This window comes from Colias eurytheme, chromosome 15, assembly GCF_061535395.1.
Source record: "Colias eurytheme isolate Ceu_HAF_F1 chromosome 15, ilColEury1 Martin Lab GWU primary, whole genome shotgun sequence".
In the NCBI taxonomy this organism is placed as follows: Eukaryota; Metazoa; Arthropoda; class Insecta; order Lepidoptera; family Pieridae; genus Colias; species Colias eurytheme.
Window position 1 is genome coordinate 5,897,752 of NC_142994.1, and position 18,539 is coordinate 5,916,290.

Here is an 18,539-nt window from a genome sequence, read left to right on the forward strand (position 1 = left end):
TACACAAATTATAATTGGTTAGTTAGGTTAATATCTTCACTTAGGATGGGGCGTCTATATTAGAGGTATAAGAATTAGTTCTATTAAATATTTAAGTAAGTATTTAATCTATGTCTTTTTCTACCTACAAATTTTATTTTACTTAGCTGGTTACCTTTTGCCCCGGTTGCCTGGAAGAGATCGCTGTGACCAGAACTGTGTTTTGTGTAAAATTGTAACAAAATTTCCACTATACGTAAGGTTAAATAAATAAAATAAATAAATCGTATCATATTAGGTACTCGTCTAAGTCGTACCTTCAGACAAGAACAGTCGGTCAGCGTCAGCGGGCTGGTCGGGCGGCGCGCGGTGTCGCAGCGTGACGTGCAGCGAGGGGCCCCGCGGGGGAACCTCCGGGGGGGCCGGCTCGGGCGGCGACTCGCACTCGCGCTCGCCCTGACCGCTTGTTGGACCTGGTTTATAGGATTATCTTGGTACAGTTTGATTCAAACTTAATGGCGGTTCGGAAGTTAGCTGCAAATGCATGTGCTCGCAAGTATCCGTCCCTTAACGTCCCGCTGATATCTAAAATTGTTTTCTACGCATCGGGTCGTACGACTATTGCGTGCGACGATAAAATTATTTATCTGTGGGATTTTTTAAGGATTTGTTCAAAATGTCTAACTAATAATAATTGGTAAGAAATTATAAATTTAATGTTCAAGAAGGATGTCGATACAACAAGATGTTTGATGGAACAACTTATTCTTAAATTATATTTTACACTATCTGTAACAACACCACCGTGTTTAACTCAATGAAGTGAAGCGAAACCTACAGTTACTAAGAAAATTCTTAATGAAGTTTTAAGAAATTTTTTCCTAACTGTAGGTTTCGCAAAAAATAACAATAGAAAGCAGATAAGCACTAAATTTCTTTTCCAATATTACCTTAATCATTTTATTCATACTCCGTTCTGATTAATGATACGATAATCCAGAAAAACAATCAATTATCGTAGTCTAGACATTGTACGAACGAATTATTAAGGGTGAATCCTTCCACGCTTATTTTTAGCTCAATAACCATTCAAGCTCATAAAATTATCAACGTGAATATGATAGAGGGCAAAATTTTCACATCAATTTCGAAACCTAAGCAGTTAGCTGCAAATAACATTGTTATTCCGGGATGCTTACGCTAACGTCACGTGCGTCAGCCTCCGAGAGAAGTATTCGAAGCATCCTTATCAAAGGCACGCCCCACCTTAGCATTACGCTTATAATAGGCATGCTACCGTGCTACATACAGAATGCCTAACAACAACTACATCGGAATCCACTGAATATATGCCTCGTTCATTCTCTACATTTCTGACCGGATCGGTATTGTTAATGTGGAGTAATTGAAGATCACATGTATCTCGATATATGGTGATGGTATTTAGATAGATAATGAATTTAATACAAAAAAATGCTGGAATTTGCTTTTATTGTGAAAATGCAGCATCACTAAATAAATTGCTCAGTCAAACGTGTTTTTATTGAACTACGTTTCATTTTTTGGTGCTTTTGTATTTCCATATAACATGATGATTAGGATTGTTCGAAAATTCGTTATCACATCCCGATTTTAGAAAACTTTGGAAGAAAAATAATTTCCGTTGCGTTAGTTTTATGTTCCCAATATAACTTAAGCCCCGATTCTGTGTGCCTAAAAATATAAACGTACAAAACAGAAACGCTCCAGTACACCGAATAAGGTTCGCTATTCAAATGTTTGTCTATTATTATCTAATAATGTTGGAATCAAATCATCCCACTGAACGGACAGGATCAATAGCAAGCTAAACTATAATAATATAATACCATTTATTTGACAGATCCTGGGCCCGCGGCCATTGCTGTCATGCTGAAATTCATCCTGTCGCCGATTGCGCCGTGATAATGTGCCACCGCCCTCGTTGTTAAATATCTCTTCACCTAAACGAAAAAACAATATTTTATAAGATGGTGTCCATTTGTTATCTTAATGTTCTTTCGGTCGCTTCCTTGGTACAGGGGAATATATTATAAGAGATAATAAATAAAGTTGAGGCTGTAGGTAATTGATCCGTAAGGTAATCAAATCAAATCAGTGAAACATTTGAAGTGCATGGACCCCACAAAAAAGTATGAACCTACACTTACTTGAATAAAATACAAACCCATACATTTTATTAACAGTTCAGTATAAATAAAAGTTAAGTGGTGGTGGTGTAAATAAAAGTTCAGTTAAAAAAAAAGAAAAATAATGGAAAGGGAAATTCAATTCATTCCTAATCTGACCAAGCGCTATACTGATTCCTGCTTCCTTATGATTTGTACATTAGTTATATCACTAAGACATCGGCATAAGTATAAAATATGGTAACTAACCTTTGGAATTTCTGTTTCTTCTATAGAAGCGTCGATTAGTGCTTTCAATGGGGAAAGGGGATGCTTGTCTTTGCGGGCTGTTCAGAAATCGAGGTGGTTCTTCGCCGCCCTCCGAACCGTATATTCGTCGTTGCTCACCTGAAAGCGGATAGATGTTAATTCCAAAATACAAACTTAGTGAGATTTCATACATAAACAAAAATTTTATTTAAAGATAAAGCTTTCTAATTATAAAGAAATATTACAAATGGTCGAGATATTTTTTTAGTAAAATCCTAACAAACAATCTCTATATTTATTTCTCTCTACATTATTATATCGATAAGGCAATCAATATAAAGATAAATTAACATTACATTTATGAACACACATTTAGACCTAATTTGCGTATACAGGGTGTAATCGTTAAGTGTGCACAGGCGATTTTTCCGTAAGTATTACAGATAACAAAAAACTTTAAACTGATACCGAAAGTACTTAACCTAATGAGTAAAATGGCCGTAATAAATTTTTAAAAATAAATCGAGAAATATCAAAAAAATTATCTTTAAACCCTCCCATACATTAAGTATGAAATATGAATATCCCATATACATTCAATATGAAACATTTTAGCTTTCTTTTTCTTTTATGGTTTTCTGCTTTAATTACTTCGCAAATTTGAAGTGGCATTTTCCACGCTCTTTCCGGACATTTTCACGCATTTTCCGGATATTTTCCGGGGATTTTCCGAGCATTTTCCGGGCATTTTCCCACGATTTTTTCGGACATTTTCACGCATTTTCCGGATATTTTCCAGATATTATCCAGGCATTACCCAGGCATATTCCAGGGATTTTCCAGGCATTTTCCCGCATTTTCCGGACATTTCCACGCATTTTCCGAATATTTTCCAGACATTTCCCTGGCATTTTCCGGCTATTTTCCGGGATTTTCCCAGGCATTTTCCGGGAATTTCCCAGGCATTTTCCGAGCATTTCCCTGGGATTTTCCGGATGTTTCCAGACATTTTCCGGACATTTCCCTGGCATTTTCCGGAGATTTTCCAGGCATTTTCCACACATTTCCCAGACATTTTCCGGACATATCTCAGGCATTTTCCGGGGATCTTCCAGGCATTTTCCGGACATTTTCACATTTTCCGGATATTTGGACATTTTCCGGATATTTTCCAGGGATATTCCACGGTTTTTCCGGAAGTTTCCACGCATTTTCCGTATATTTTCCAGACATTTTCCGAGCGTTTTTCAGGCAGTTTCCTGTTATTTTCCGGGAATTTCCCAGGCATTGTCCGGGGATTTTCCGAGCATTTCCCGGGGATTTTCCGGATGTTTTCAAGACATTTCCGGACATTTCCCTGGCATTTATAGGGGATTTTCCAGGCATTTTCCACGCTCCTCCCGGACATTTTCAATCATTTTCCGGATATTTTCCGGACATTTTCACGCATTTTCCGGATATTTTCCGGACATTTTCACACATTTTCTGGACATTATCACGCATTTTCTGGATATTTTCCGGACATTTTCACGCATTTTCCGGATATTTTCCAGGCATTTTCCACGGTTTTTCCGGAAATTTCCACGCATTTTCCGGATATTTTCCAGACTTTTCCGAGCATTTCCCAGGCATTTTCCGGGAATTTCCCAGGCATTGTCCGGTGATTTTCCGAGCATTTCCCGGGGATTTTCCGGATGTTTTCCAGACATTTTCAGGACATTTTCCAGGCATTTTCCGGATATTTTCCGGACATTTTCACGCATTTTCCGGATATTTTCCAGGGGTTTTCCGGACATTTTCACGCATTTTCCGGATATTTTTCAGGGGTTTTCCGGACATGTTCACGCATTTTCCGGATATTTACCGGACATTTTCACGCATTTTCCGGATATTTTCCAGGGATATACCAGGGATTTTCCAGGCATTTTCCACGGTTTTTCCGGAAATTTCCACGCATTTTCCGGATATTTTCCAGACTTTTCGAGCATTTCCCAGGAATTTTCCGGTTATATTCCGGAAATTTCCACGCATTTTCCAGATATTTTCCAGACATTTCCCAGGCATTTTCCGGGAATTTCCCAGGCATTTTCCGGGGATTTTCCTAGCATTTCCCAGACATTTTTTTACAGGCTATGTCAGAGAAATGTCCGGAAAATGCCTGGAAAATATCTGGAAAATACCCGGAAAATGCGTGAAAATGCCTGGAAAGTCCCTGGAAAATGTCCGGAAAATTCCCGGAAAATATCCGGAAAATGCGTGAAAATGTCCGGAAAATCGTGGAAAATGTCACTTCAAATTTGCGAAGTAATTAAAGCAGAAAACCAAAAAAAGAAAAAGAAAGCTAAAATCTTTCATATTAAATGTATATGGGATATTCATTTTTCATACTTAATGTATGGGAGGGTTTAAAGATAATTTTTTTGATATTTCTCGATTTATTTTTAAAAATTTATTACGGCCATTGTACTCATTAGGATAAGTACTTTCGATATCAGTTTAAAGTTTTTTGTTATCTGTAATACTTACGGAAAAATCGCCTGTGCACACTTAACGATTACACCCTGTATAATCTAAACAATAACTTTGCGATAGTTGAGGTCAGAATTAAATAGTAGTTAGGCCGCCTCGGGTCAGGGACAGCTGTGTAAATACCCCTTCTTTTAAAGGTAATTAATTAAAATTAAAATTAATAAATCTATTAACTATCCATATTTGCCTGTAAGTATCTATACAGAAGAAGCAATTTGCTTACAAAACTATAGCATATAATATTGTCATAGAAAGATTATCAACAAAAATCATCAAAGGTTTGTTTGTATTCATTTCAATTAAGTACATAAGCTTAAATTATCCATTTTTTTATAAAAGGCGCTCTTATTTTTTAAACAGTCCGCCTGTTTTTCGTGCATTTTGACATTGAAAGACAATTTTCTTCAGCTGCACATCGAATGTAACATATCGGTAAGATAAAAGTGATAAATAGTTATTTTTAATTATTTAAAATATACCATCCCTTGTTACATTTATTCAAATATTACATCCCAACATTACACAACGCATTATTAAAGATTTAACAACTTTGACCTAACATCTAAAATGACTGCTATAACAAGGCTTAAACGTAACATTAACCTAAGTTACGGGCCACAAATAGCCAAAGGCTATGCAAAACTAAGCACCTTGCTTTAGTTTACTCAACGAATAGCAAACTCAATTAGTAGCTAAAACAACCTCTAAAACGCATTAAGGGATATATGTAGCTGTATAGCTTCACACATCGTATTGGTGTTACAAATGGCCATATAAACTAATAGACTTTTTTTATTTTTGTAAATTTAAAAAGGTCGTACATCGTAGAAAGAAATGTACGTGAAAAAACATAAGGTCTCATGGAATCTATATCTATAAATGAGAAATAACTCTATCTCTCTGTCTGTCTCTTCAACTTCAACTACTGAACCGAGTTGGATGAAATTTTGTACACAGATAACTTGAGCTTATGAAAAGATATAGGATAATTTGTCCCGGAAATCCCACGGGAACTCTGCGGATTTTTCTTTAACTTCGCGGGTGAAGCAGCGGCCGGAAAGCTAAATAAAAAAGAATTTGTAAAGTTAAGTACCTACACATGCCACGAATAAGTGTCTACAATGATTCCTTAATAAACAAATAATTCTTAACAATTTCAATAAAAGTACTTAGTATGTAAATTTAGAAATTAGAGACTTTCAACGAATTTAAAATGGATTTCTTCAGTATATTACATTACCCGACGTTTTGAACACTTTAAGTTATTACTTGGTGACTAAGATATTTCATATCTTGGCCATCATAAAAAAAACTGTTGTGTGTAAACTAAATCCCTTTTTTCTTTTTTTTCTAATGGTGTAATACTCGCGTAAAATTACAGACAAGAAAAGACTATAATAAATTGTAAGTTATTTTAAATTAAATCGATTTTTTTTATCGTTTCAAATTTAGAACGTTTAATATTAAATGCCAGTTCTCTTTAATTGACACATGTTATCGATTATTATTTTTTTTAATACGAACCTATTTGCTTTTGTTTATATTTCTAAATAATTTGGAAAATCCAAAAGTGCACGCCTCATAATTTTTTTTTAATAAATATTTATTAATTATTATTTTTGTTTATTTAATAACAATTAAACCACATCGAATCAGACCCTGAAAAATGAAAGGGTTCTATTCCTGAGCATACTCAAGCGTAAGAGAAAAAAAAAGACTCGATTAGTAAAGTATTTCGGTCGCTATCGTGTTAACAAGAAAAAGGATCCGCACATACAGACACACGGACGTCCAAGACAGAACTTTTTTAAACTGTTTTTTAACTAGTTTAAATAACAAAAATGACATCAAAAATATCATGAACGTTAAAAATAGTGTTTTTTCTAAATATGTGTGTGTATGTATTATCTTACAAGTGCAATGTATGATACATAAAGACATTTTAAGTTTGAAAAATCAGATGTTTTGCGCGAAGTGACAGTAGTACCCACCTCAACGCTTCGCTTATGAGGCGTGCAAAAGAAAATAGCGACTCAAAAAATATAAAAAAATTATATTGTATTAAATAACAAATTAAATATTAATTAAAAACCTTGACATTGAGCGGTACTATAGGTCTACCAGAATCTGATGGCATATTTATATTTAAGAAATAAAAGATTTTTATGTGGCAACTTATTTGACAACTATCAAATTGGATGTCAAATTATTTGTCTTTTTTGCAGTTGATGAATAATTTTTAGGATTTTGTCTAAAAAATCTTCGAAAATGTCGAAAAAGCCGCTGCGATCACAAGCAAGAGGTGTTGTTTATAATGTGTATAGAAAAATATTCGATGAAGAAGGGTCAAACACATCACAATTTTCAATTTTGAAGATTTTATTGGTAAATTGGACTTACCCGTTTTGATACTATAAATTAAAAAATATTATATGTAGGTAACTATAATATTGTTTGTTGATTAGAATATAATTTTATGAAAACTTATTACAGGAGTTTCCAATACGGCTATTCGTCAAGTCCAAGCTGTCCAAGTCAATTTTATAATGTGTGTCTATTAATACTTACGAAAATAAACATAATTTTATTTTATTTTTATTTTATTTTATAAAAAATTATAAGCAGTTTTGATCTACATTATCATTATATCGTTATTTTCACATGACATACTGATAATGAATATACAAATATAGGTATGTGTAAATAATAATATGTATTACCTGAATAAAAGTAATTTGTATAATTGTATATTATACATGTCAGTATGTATCTACATAATATTAAGTGGATATCTCATTATTAAGTACAGTATTGTCCACTTATGTAATGTGAGTAATGATATTGAGGACAAAATAAAAAATAAGCAGTATCAAGATCGTTCAGTCCATTTTTCCTAGGGTTGCACACTCAAAATTTTGATTTCCCTAATTGCCATCAGATTCTGGTTTACCTATACCGCTTCAATATCAGAATGAATAAAAAAGTATAAAATAATTTTTAATCTATGAATCAATTAAAAAACAAAACATAGATATTGGTAATATAAAAATGAAAATTATTTTATTATCACTGATCCCTGATAAGTGTGCAAAGTTTATTTCGTTATCGAAAGCTAGGTATTAAAGAATACGATACTGATACAATCCAACATCACAGGGTCACTGGACTGGATATTGTAAATCAGATATTTCTATTATTAAATAATTAATCATCCACACTCTCAGTATACTATATTCACATATTTGTTGTTTATATCGTATTAACGCTCCACGAAAATGAAGGACCAGAGAGATGTTTAAAATAAATTAAAGTCTGACGACCCGATACTCAGACGAAGCGAGTACTTGTCAATTTATTTATGTATTTATTTGATGAAGATCAGATATTTCAGCTTGTTATTACTACTCTCGGTATCTCAGACAGGTTTATTATTTAATCTCCGCTGATACACCTGTTTCAACCTTTATATGCGTGGATAAGTATCATATTGCAATGGCAAAAATTCTCCTAACCGTGTATTGCTTCCCCTCGGTAAACAAGGCGAGATTGAATATGAAAATTTAATCGATTAATTTATTTCAACAGATATTATCGTTTATCATTTTATTATTTGTTTATGCGGATAGAGACTAAGTGTGCGATGAAAGTAAGTTATTTATTTCGTTTCTTATTATCTGTTGGAATTTTATAACGCGAATTTTCGAATACATTTCATTTAATACCTCAATTTATGATAGACTGACTGAAAGTCTGAAAAAGCTATAAAAAGCGGAATTAATTTACAACACAAAAGTTTGACAAGTTTGGTTTTATTTGAATGGCAAGGAGAGCACGCGCTGCGAAGGTTGTTGTCCGACCACCCTCGGAATTTGCATTTTTCAGTCTTTATACCTCTGCTCTGAACCCTGCACTTCCGCCCTACTGCACTTGTATAGCCACAGACACTATTTACGATGTAAACATTTTCATACAACCCGTACAGAATAAGATACAAGTTTATTCAATGATTATGGAAATTCCTGTACACAATAACAAGTTGTCTCGACATTAAATACTAGTAATGGTTGCGAAAGGAATACTTAAACAAGTAGTAAGCACACTCAACGTGCGCCGCTTTAATAAACAGAAACAATGCTCGCAGCTGGATACGGAGCAAAATAAAATTTATTCAAAGGTTACTTTGGGATAATAACGGATACTTCTAGTGATGAAAATGACCTGAATTAAATTTTCACATTCAATCGTCTCGTCTCGCCTGTACCCTTGAGAGCGATCACAAGCGTCACTTTCGCCCCTCTTGCCCCTCCCCTTTTCAGCCAACTGTCCGCACGTAAATCATTTCCCACAAACTCATGTTTAAAACACACTTAATATGCATCTACGGAAAGTTTGCTGCTAAAATGTCGTACATTAAATGTTTCTCATTCAAATTATTGATTTTTGTAAATTCATACTATGTATGTAAAAACAGCCTTTTTCCAAAAAATAAAAAGGCACCATTTATTTATTTTAAAATGAATGATAGTAGTATGTGCACAATAAATATAGTTCGTAATTCTAGAAACTTCCAATCCATTACTATATTGATACAGACTTCTAACAAATGATATCATTAAAACGCCTCAATAAAACAGCGGATTGCACAACAGACCACTTAAAATTATTTTGCTGAAATTGCGTGATAGCAACACTTAATTTACAAGCTCCATTTAATTTGAACTATTTTGAGGCTCACGCTGGAATTTAAATATCTGGAGATAAGAAGCTCACGCGAATAGTATGCCGCCGCAACGCCGTCGCTCTGGCTAAATTACGCTTTTAACAAATAAAGAGAACTAAAACAATGATATTTCTCGTTAAATGTGAGAATTTTTAGCTAGTAAAATTCGTGAGGCTACACGTTAAAGTCATTCTTATTAATGTCACTCACAGGTCTGCTTACAGTGAAATGTGAAAAGAGAATTCTTTTATATAGCAAAAAGTAAGTATTTTATAGGTAGCAATTTGTTTCAGTCGTCGGAAACTATAAATAAATATGAATAGAGATTGAAAAGATTTGCTTTTTAAATATTCCTTATTTAACTACATTTGCAATTATCATACCAAACGTTTGGAATACATAAAAGGTATTTAAAGTGCTGACAATTACCGGTAGGTACAATATTCCTTCAACATAATATTTTATTTACCTTAGATATGATACAAATGACGATTAAAATTTCATGCACGCACAGCCTACCTCAAACCCTCGGCTTATTCAAGCTTATTAACCCTACAGCTTGTTGTCGGCGCCTTTGATCACAGAGCTGTCTTGTCTATTTATCCGGCTATAATTTAGAAAAAAAATGCATTTACATTATACTCAATCGAATTACAGGGAAGTAGGTGCTCACTCTCGTGTCATGTATTGTTTTAGAAGTTCTCAGGGCATTTTCATTAGTATTCACTGGTATCCAACTTTTTTGCAATGATTCTTTGTATTATTAATATTTGGTTTCAGTTTCTTAAAATCAAAGATTGAAATGGGTATATATATTTATGAATTTACTGCAAATAAATATTGTAACAGTCTGAAAATTGGTATAGAATAGATAGTGGAAAGCATTTTCACCACCACAAGACTGCAATGGTTTTGCTCTAAATAACATCACTAGTACTAAATCCACTGTTGACATATATCTTGAAATTTAATAGCGAATGTGCAATTCGGGCTGGAGAGCAAAGTGCAGAGATTAGTCACGGGTCCCATCAATTACTGGTAATCCTAGGCACGTGCGCGCGGCTCCGCGTAAATCTACTGGGTTAATGAAATTTTCTTTACATGGATTCGATTCCCATACGCCGTATATTGAATACGGTTATGTATGTTTTATGTGTACTTATAACCTAAATTACAAGACATTGGTGTTACCAAAATTCCATTGCAGGAAAACTCATAAAATGTTCATATCGAGACAACTAAAAATAAATATGGATTTGCAGTATTATTTCTGCTTAAAAGATACTTTGAACGTAACTAAGCTTACCATCTTTTACAAGTGTTTAACATCTTAAGCGCTAATATGTAAACTGATGTATTGAAATAATTTTAAAAATATGTTTGGTTTAGAGATCAGAATAAAAACACTAAAATAAAACCCTTTACTTCAGATCCACATGAATCTGTTTATAACATATTATACGTGGGTAAATTTACAATCGCACTCAACCTTTAAGCACCGACAGTATTAATTTTCAATAAGATGATATAATTTAATATGAAGGCCCTTTATTGAATCCCAACGCAAGTCAGGCAAGCAATCTTATGAAACATTCAAACTCCCTGTTGAGTAACTAAACAGAATAACCAATTAGCGGCCTTGATAACATTACTTCGTTACTTACTGTTATCATAAGCAGTCGTTAAACAATTCATTTAAATATAGAAGTCAATTAAAACAGAACATGGAATCATAATACCACAGTATTACCATTATTTCCTACAGTAAGGAATCGCCTTTGATGTCGCGCGATGCCGCCGCCAGCGTAGGTAATGACGCTGCCACACGAAAATACGCTAGGGTTGCAACAAATGGGAAATAAAACAATTGTGATTATTAATATTATGATGAAATCTTTATTCATATGTACATTCAAAATAATTGCGATTATTAAATCTGATGTAATTATTTGTTCATAAATATATAATTACAGATATTGCACTGCTTAATATTATTTACGTGGACACTTTATTTTTGGATGTTCTTAATTGTATATTATAACATTTAACTAAGTAATGCATTCGCATTGGGATGTACAATCTGATTAGAAAATAATGAGGACAACATATATACATAGCTTTGATTTTAATTCAACAGATACAATTATTAATACAATATTTCTGAAATATTGTTTCCTTCTGGGATTTCAATGTAGATTTACATCCGTAAACCGAACAGTTTGTGCGCGCCATAATAGAATATGTAAGTACCTATGTATAATAAAATTATTACACAAAAAATACGACTGCGACATCCTTTCGCGCTAGGTAAAGCAAACTAAGCGTGTTTGCTTTACGCGGCCCGCGTCGCCCGACCCCCGCCCGTTCCCCTCCGTTTCTCTGCACAAGTACATTCGTCGCACTACTGTAGGAAATAATGGTAATACTGTGATAATACATTAAATTTATTGTCTGGAAGAAATCGCTGCATAGTGATAAGACCGCTATTTTAATTTATTCTTAGGTTAAGTATTATTGTAATAATTATAAGAGTAATAAAGTATTAATAAATAAATAAATTTATTTTTCTTGTGTGTGTGTTTGTAACAAATTTTAGATTAATTATAAATTAAAAGAGTATCATTTCATTTTAAGAGAACCTTAAATTTTACGTTGCATTTGATTGAACATATTCATAACATCAAAAGTCAAGGCGATGAAGGAATAATATTATGGAATATAAAAATTGTAATATAAACTTATGCTTAATAATTATTATGTAACGAAACTTCACACGCAAATAGTATTTTTAATTTAATTGTGAACGACGTGACATGAAAAGATTAGAATAAATTAATTATTAGCAAATATATTTAATATATTTTGCACAATATAATTTTTTTATTTATCCTGTGAACAATGGTTGCAAAGGGGACCTGCAATTTGTAAGCGATAATAAAGTAAACTACATTTTCATTACAATGAAATTCAGGTTATTAAATTTGTTATTCCACCTAAAAACCTTTCTCATTAAACAAGCCTCAGGTTAAGGCTATAAAAGAAAACATATTTTTTTAACGCTAACTTAATTTTTAAAACCACTAACTTCATTGAAACTAATGAAAATTTCTCTGTGTTTTACTTTTCGCTGCTCTATTTCGTTCTTTAATTTGGAGTAAATTAAAAACTTAAATTAAGATAGGGTTCTATCAGATAAATATACCAAGTTGTTGAATTTAAAGGTAATTTGTAGCTATGCGGTGTTATATTTAAAAGCTTTCAAAGATTTGGGCAGCCACATTCTACGAAGATTGCGGTCATGGAGCCTTGTAAAAGAGGCTAAATGAGGTTGTCTGTATCGTTCCCGGTGACCTCAGGAGAACAAAACGACGAAGAGAAATACGGCATTTATACAGAAAATGGCCCTAAGGCAGGAAGCCACCCTCCGCCCTTTGTTTTTCCACCGCCTATGACCAGCTGAGAATTCCACAGTAATAACTAAAGGATAATAATTAATTTCTATAGCAGTTTCAAACATCATACGGAATACCTTTGTGAGAATAAATTAGGTACGCGGCACCATAACACGAAATATGATATTCATTTGAACATATTAAATAATTAATGGATAGTTTATTCTCATTGCATTACAATGTTTATAAGATTTATGTATTTTTTCCCTATAGCAAAACAATTTCTGTTTAAATTTAGGTAATGCAAATGCAATTATTGTCAGGGCAGTAAGTTAGACTCTCTGAGGTCGTTGATATTGATTAATTTAATACTCTAAGATTAGATTAAATTTAGGTAATTGATTAATTTAATACTCTAAGATTTATGTATTTTTGCATTTTTCTGTAGGTATGCATTTTACTGTAATTTATAATTATTTGATATAATAAAAATAAAACAATAATATACCTATATTAAAACATGAAATAAACAACAATATAAAGCGAATATTATACTAGACAGTTCCGCTGTTTCACCGCGTCGTGGTGTCTCAAACCGCAGGAATTTCTAAATCTTCATAAGATAATGGATTGTTCCTCAAAAGAAAAGAACCTTCCGGGCTTGGAACTTTGTTGAATTCCTGACTCGTAATTAATAAAATTACTTTTTGGGAGCTTTTCTCGACTTCAAAGTATTTTAGCATAAAGGAAAAAGTTAAGTAGATGAATTATTTTTGAATGATAAAGGGAACAATTTTAGGTATTTATTCACTTAGGATCTCTGTTGTTTTTCAACTTAGTTTCTACCTACCGTATATATATTGTTCCTAGTAAGAAGTTTGAATAAACAAACGATTTTTTTTATTCTTTGCCTGGAATCACGGAGAATAAATCTACCTAAGAACTTTGTAAACGCATTTAGCGTGTTCTAACAAGCGTTGCAATTGATCTTCAAGATTTATGAGATTTCTTTTAATGTTTTATCTCCGTGAGCTTTTCTTTCCAGTATTATTGAAGCCAAATCGAAAAGTTTTAGTGTCACGTTTATACAGATTTTTCTTATTACATCTCCATAAATATTACCTAATTTAAGGTATTATATTTTGTGAGTTACCTACATTCATCAATGGGAATAAGTTTTGTGATAAATACTATTCTATTGTTTTATTTATTTTAATAATATGTTTAAATATAAACCAGATATAAACAGAATATAAGATCGAATAACTCACAAAATTCAACAAACTTTGAGTATAGACCATTAAAATATATTTACTAAACAAATAAGAATTATTCAGACCAGATTAACATTTATAGGTGGAATTATCTCTGACCCTATCCTAAACTTAATAGCGAACTGTTTCAAGAGGTCACTCGGAGCCTTAGAGCTAGCGCGCACCACGATTTTAATTTTTGCGACACGATTTCAAAATCGCGCTGTAGAAAATCGCAGAGAGTACGGTGCGCGCACAGCGATAATTTAATAGTGATTATTACTCACTTCTTCATTGATTTCGTACAAGTTGCTTGTCTTTATTTACTACTTCGGAGGATAAGAAAAAAAAAAAGAAAATTCGTCAATATTGGACTCATCCTTTTACAGCAGATAGAATTGTCAATGGTTTCTTTTATCAGAAATACAATGAACTTCGGATGTATCCCAAAAAATTCTTTGGCTATTATAGAATAAAAATTCCGCCAAAAGGCCGCCCATTGCGCTTTTTTTTATTATTGTAACCTTTATGTACTTAGTTATATTTTGTTTCTTGCACAATAAAGTGTTAAATAAATAAATTCAAACTTTTGACAGATTACTGAGTTCATGTTTACCAAACAGTACCTACCTATATAACTACGATGTTTACTGTTGGACAGACGAAACACAAGTGAAGTGCCGGCCGGGCCCGAGTGTGCGATTTTATTATCGCAGTGCGCGCGGTACCATACAATTTCATATTCTGCATTTGATTTTCGCGACAATCGCGTCGCGAGCAGTCGCAGCAAAATGTGACAAATCACAATTTTAAAATCGCTGTGATTATTTAATCGCATGTGCGCGCATTGTCATAGTAACTCATACGTTGTATTTCTGCGATAAAATAATCACGCTGCAGAAAGTCGTGGTGCGCGCTAGCTCTTAATTTCTCAGTAAGTAAATGGTGTCCAATTGTATTAGTGAAAGGTCGGTGGCTTATCTATGTGAACAGACGAGTGATAGGGCCCGCATGAGGCGGCTGACGACCCGGTGCAATGACACTATAAATACAACTGATTTCGTTTGTGAATACCCCTATTTGACATTTCATCGCTTAATTAGTCCTTTTCATATAATTTACTACAAAGTTAATATATTCACTTCCCCAAACTGTACGCTTTACGTTTTATAAGTTTTATAAATCATATGCATTTCTTTTATTTGCCTGAAATATTTTGCTTATTGTTGCCAGATATTATAGCTGTCGCTCCCTGTCATTTTATTATTTACCAGCGGGACACAGTCATGACTTTATAATGTATCAATATTGCCGATAAAGCGTCCCACCTGCCAACGTTCGCATAACCACCTGTCACGTTACCAACATTTATAATAATTTTATCGCATTTTCCCTAAATTCATGCCAAAATAATTCTGGCTATAGAAATAGCAGTGAAAAGGCTTGAGTAAAAATCTGAATAGTTTTTATTATTAAAAGTCATGCTCTAAATAAGTATTTAATGTAATTTGCTTCACAAGCATTTTCAATGTTGTTTTCATTTGTATAGCATTTTAACCGAACACGAGAAAACTTAACCCCAACCATTATAACATGAAAATAACAGTTCAAGACAATCCACTAGTTTTGTAAAAAAAATCTGCCTAAGTCTTATCGTAAACCCATTTTGCAAATGTAGATAGATCGGCTTAATAGAATAAACCCGACTGTTTTTGATTCAAGAAAGGTAATATCAGGTGCTTCCCTCGCTTTCGAAAAACAATAACCGGGGAACATTGCTCTGAAACCTTTATACAAAAGAGTCCCTCAATGAAGTTGCACGTCGAAGAATTTCCATGCAATAACGGGCATCTCTACGAGGATTCTCGTGGAGCGTGCCCGTTGATATTGCGTACTCTAGGCTTGCTTTCTAATAACACCAACGATACCGCTTGTGCAGGAGAAAAATACGAAATGAAATGGAAACTCCGCCCGCCTTGCTACCAATCTATGTTATCAATATGTTATGTGAACCGTTTCCTTTCAAGTGTTCCTATACTGCATGGTGTAATACAATATTATTCATATGAAATCCGAGTGTAATAGCAGTTTTTGATGTTTCTAAGTAATGCTTAATTTAATTACATATGTAAGAGTTTGAGCTTCGAGCTTTTCCGTGAATTTACTTTCCTAGAAACATTTTTCATCAACGTTATTGTTTGAGTTTATCTGTATAATTTTTCTTATTAATACGTCTAATTTATATAATTTATAATTTACCTTTGAATACGACTTTCTTTCTTTTTAATTTCTTCTAGTCTCATATTTGAATTTAAGCTTTGAAGGGCAAACTCTTAAATATAAACATAAATTTTCGACTTTTGCTATTTACATAACAATGTTTTATGAACGTTACATAAACATTTTAATATTTTATTAAATGAGAACAATTTTATTGCCAACATAAACGTAAGTCGGCGGAAAATGAAAAAGTACCCTTATAAATGGTGGTTAATACGCCCTCTTAAACAAAGATTCCAAGTTGCAGCATTTAATGAAAAATATTACTCTTATCAGTTAGTATGCTCAGTAAAAGCACTCTCTACGCCAAGTTCATTACTATGGAAATCCATTAGCAGATGATTAGTTGATCATCGGCTTAATAACGAGAACGTGCCAGACATACCGAATGCTAAATATGAAAACACGTTTATGGCATATCTAGTGGTGCATAAAGCTCAGCAAATACCGACGCACGGCCAGACTAATCACATTAGAGGCCACCGCCAAAGGTAATGTCTATGTTAACCTAAAAAGCCATATGCAACTCTGTCTGGGCACGACTTATTATATAAAGTTATCTTTTTAATAACTATATTTTCCGATAAATAAGTTTTGCCAATTATGATATTTAAATGTTTAATTTTTACAAAAAATGTTGTGTGCATTATGGTCCTATTTCCAAAAATATGTATGAAATAATTAAAGAAGCAAAATAGGTTGTATCTACTAGAATTTAATTGAACTTGCTGTCTGTCACCAATGGAAACATTATACCGCATTCAGTTATCCGATAAACTAAAGCGCAGGCGATATCCAATAGATTATTATTAATCAAAGTCTATCCAGAGCTTCATCAACGTCTTAGTTAGCATGACAGAAGGATGAAAACTGGAGGAAGCCTCTCCAGCAAGTTTACGTATAAAGTTTTCCTCATAAGCTCACCGCAGCGTTCCCCTATCAATTGCCATGCCACCCTGCCCCCTCAATGTTCCACTAATGATGCCACTTGTTAGGGCTCAACGCGGACCTTCGACCGTGTCACCCGATGAATAACAAATTTTGGGCTGATCCCGCTCTCTAGTCTACTGCAATTGCGATTATGCAAACATGCTCTGTTTATAGCTTCATATCGACAAACTAACAAGGAAATTCCATTTAGATTGGCATAGACACAGAACAGAACTATAAAAACAAACATAAAAATACATATTACTCGTACAAAAGCTTAACTACTAAACGCAGCTGTGCAGATACAATATTACTAATAAAGTTTAATAGCACGTTCGTTTACGTGGTCATAATGTGTTTTTAGGGAAGATCCATTTTGTTATTTGGTCATTTCTACAAACGTTAAGAACGTTTATTTTAATCCAGTTGTAACCGAGTACTTATTATAAAACATTATATGCAAACTATTTGTTAGCTTTTTATAATACGGAGATTTTAAATACCATTTGATAAATAGAAGTTATTTAATGTAAAAAAAATATGTCACGCTTAACAAAAGCCTCGATACCATCAATCATGTTCAAGCCTAAGCTTTCAATTGTATCAACTCACTGTCAAACTGGTGCGTCGCTTGAGCCAGCAGGGAGGCGAACACTCTGTCATCCAAATGTGGCGGTTTCTGCGGACGATCATCATCACTGCTGCTGTATCTATCACCACTCCACTCGAGCGACCGCTGACGCCGGACACTACCCGTGTTAGGAACGGCGCAGGGAAATCCTCCTGACAGCCCGCTGAGCGATCCCGCCTTCGTTCTTCGCCCCGGCCGCTCCATTTTTGACGCATTCATGTCATGTTGTTACAACGCCTGCGAAAGAATAATCGTATTAGATATAGGTGAAATTATGTTCTTACTTCACGATTACACAGTCATAATCTCATCTGTGCCTCATAGTCATAGCATTTAATTACTTACTATTTTTTTATATGAATGTTGAACAAACTTCAACATTTTATAGTTTAACATGAAAGTTCTATT

The 18,539-nt window shown here is 33.6% G+C and overlaps 2 protein-coding genes across 2 annotated transcripts in view; both read right to left on the reverse strand.

The window, feature by feature from the left end:
* Positions 1–18,539, reverse strand: part of LOC149902317 (uncharacterized) — a 232,142-nt gene that overhangs the window by 77,325 nt on the left and 136,278 nt on the right. The window lies entirely within an intron of this gene.
* On the reverse strand, positions 286–18,349 carry LOC149902318 (uncharacterized). The gene is made up of 4 exons (XM_090110200.1): positions 18,113–18,349; positions 2,397–2,534; positions 1,848–1,961; positions 286–452 (listed from the first exon to the last, which is right to left on the reverse strand). Exons 1-4 carry the CDS (start codon positions 18,333–18,335, stop codon positions 286–288), a joined length of 642 nt encoding a protein of 213 aa, XP_089966326.1. The 5' UTR covers positions 18,336–18,349.

What these genes read in the sequence shown, in the direction of transcription:
- LOC149902318 (XM_090110200.1), bottom strand. Translation starts at nt 18,335, where the DNA reads ATGGAGCGGCCGGGGCGAAGAACGAAGGCGGGATCGCTCAGCGGGCTG. An exon ending in AGCGACGCACCAGTTTGACA is followed by an intron (nt 2,535 to 18,112) that starts GTGAGTTGATAC and finishes ATCCGCTTTCAG; the next exon opens with GTGAGCAACGACGAATATAC. An exon ending in CAGGATCTGTCAAATAAATG is followed by an intron (nt 453 to 1,847) that starts GTATTATATTAT and finishes CCTATAAACCAG; the next exon opens with GTCCAACAAGCGGTCAGGGC.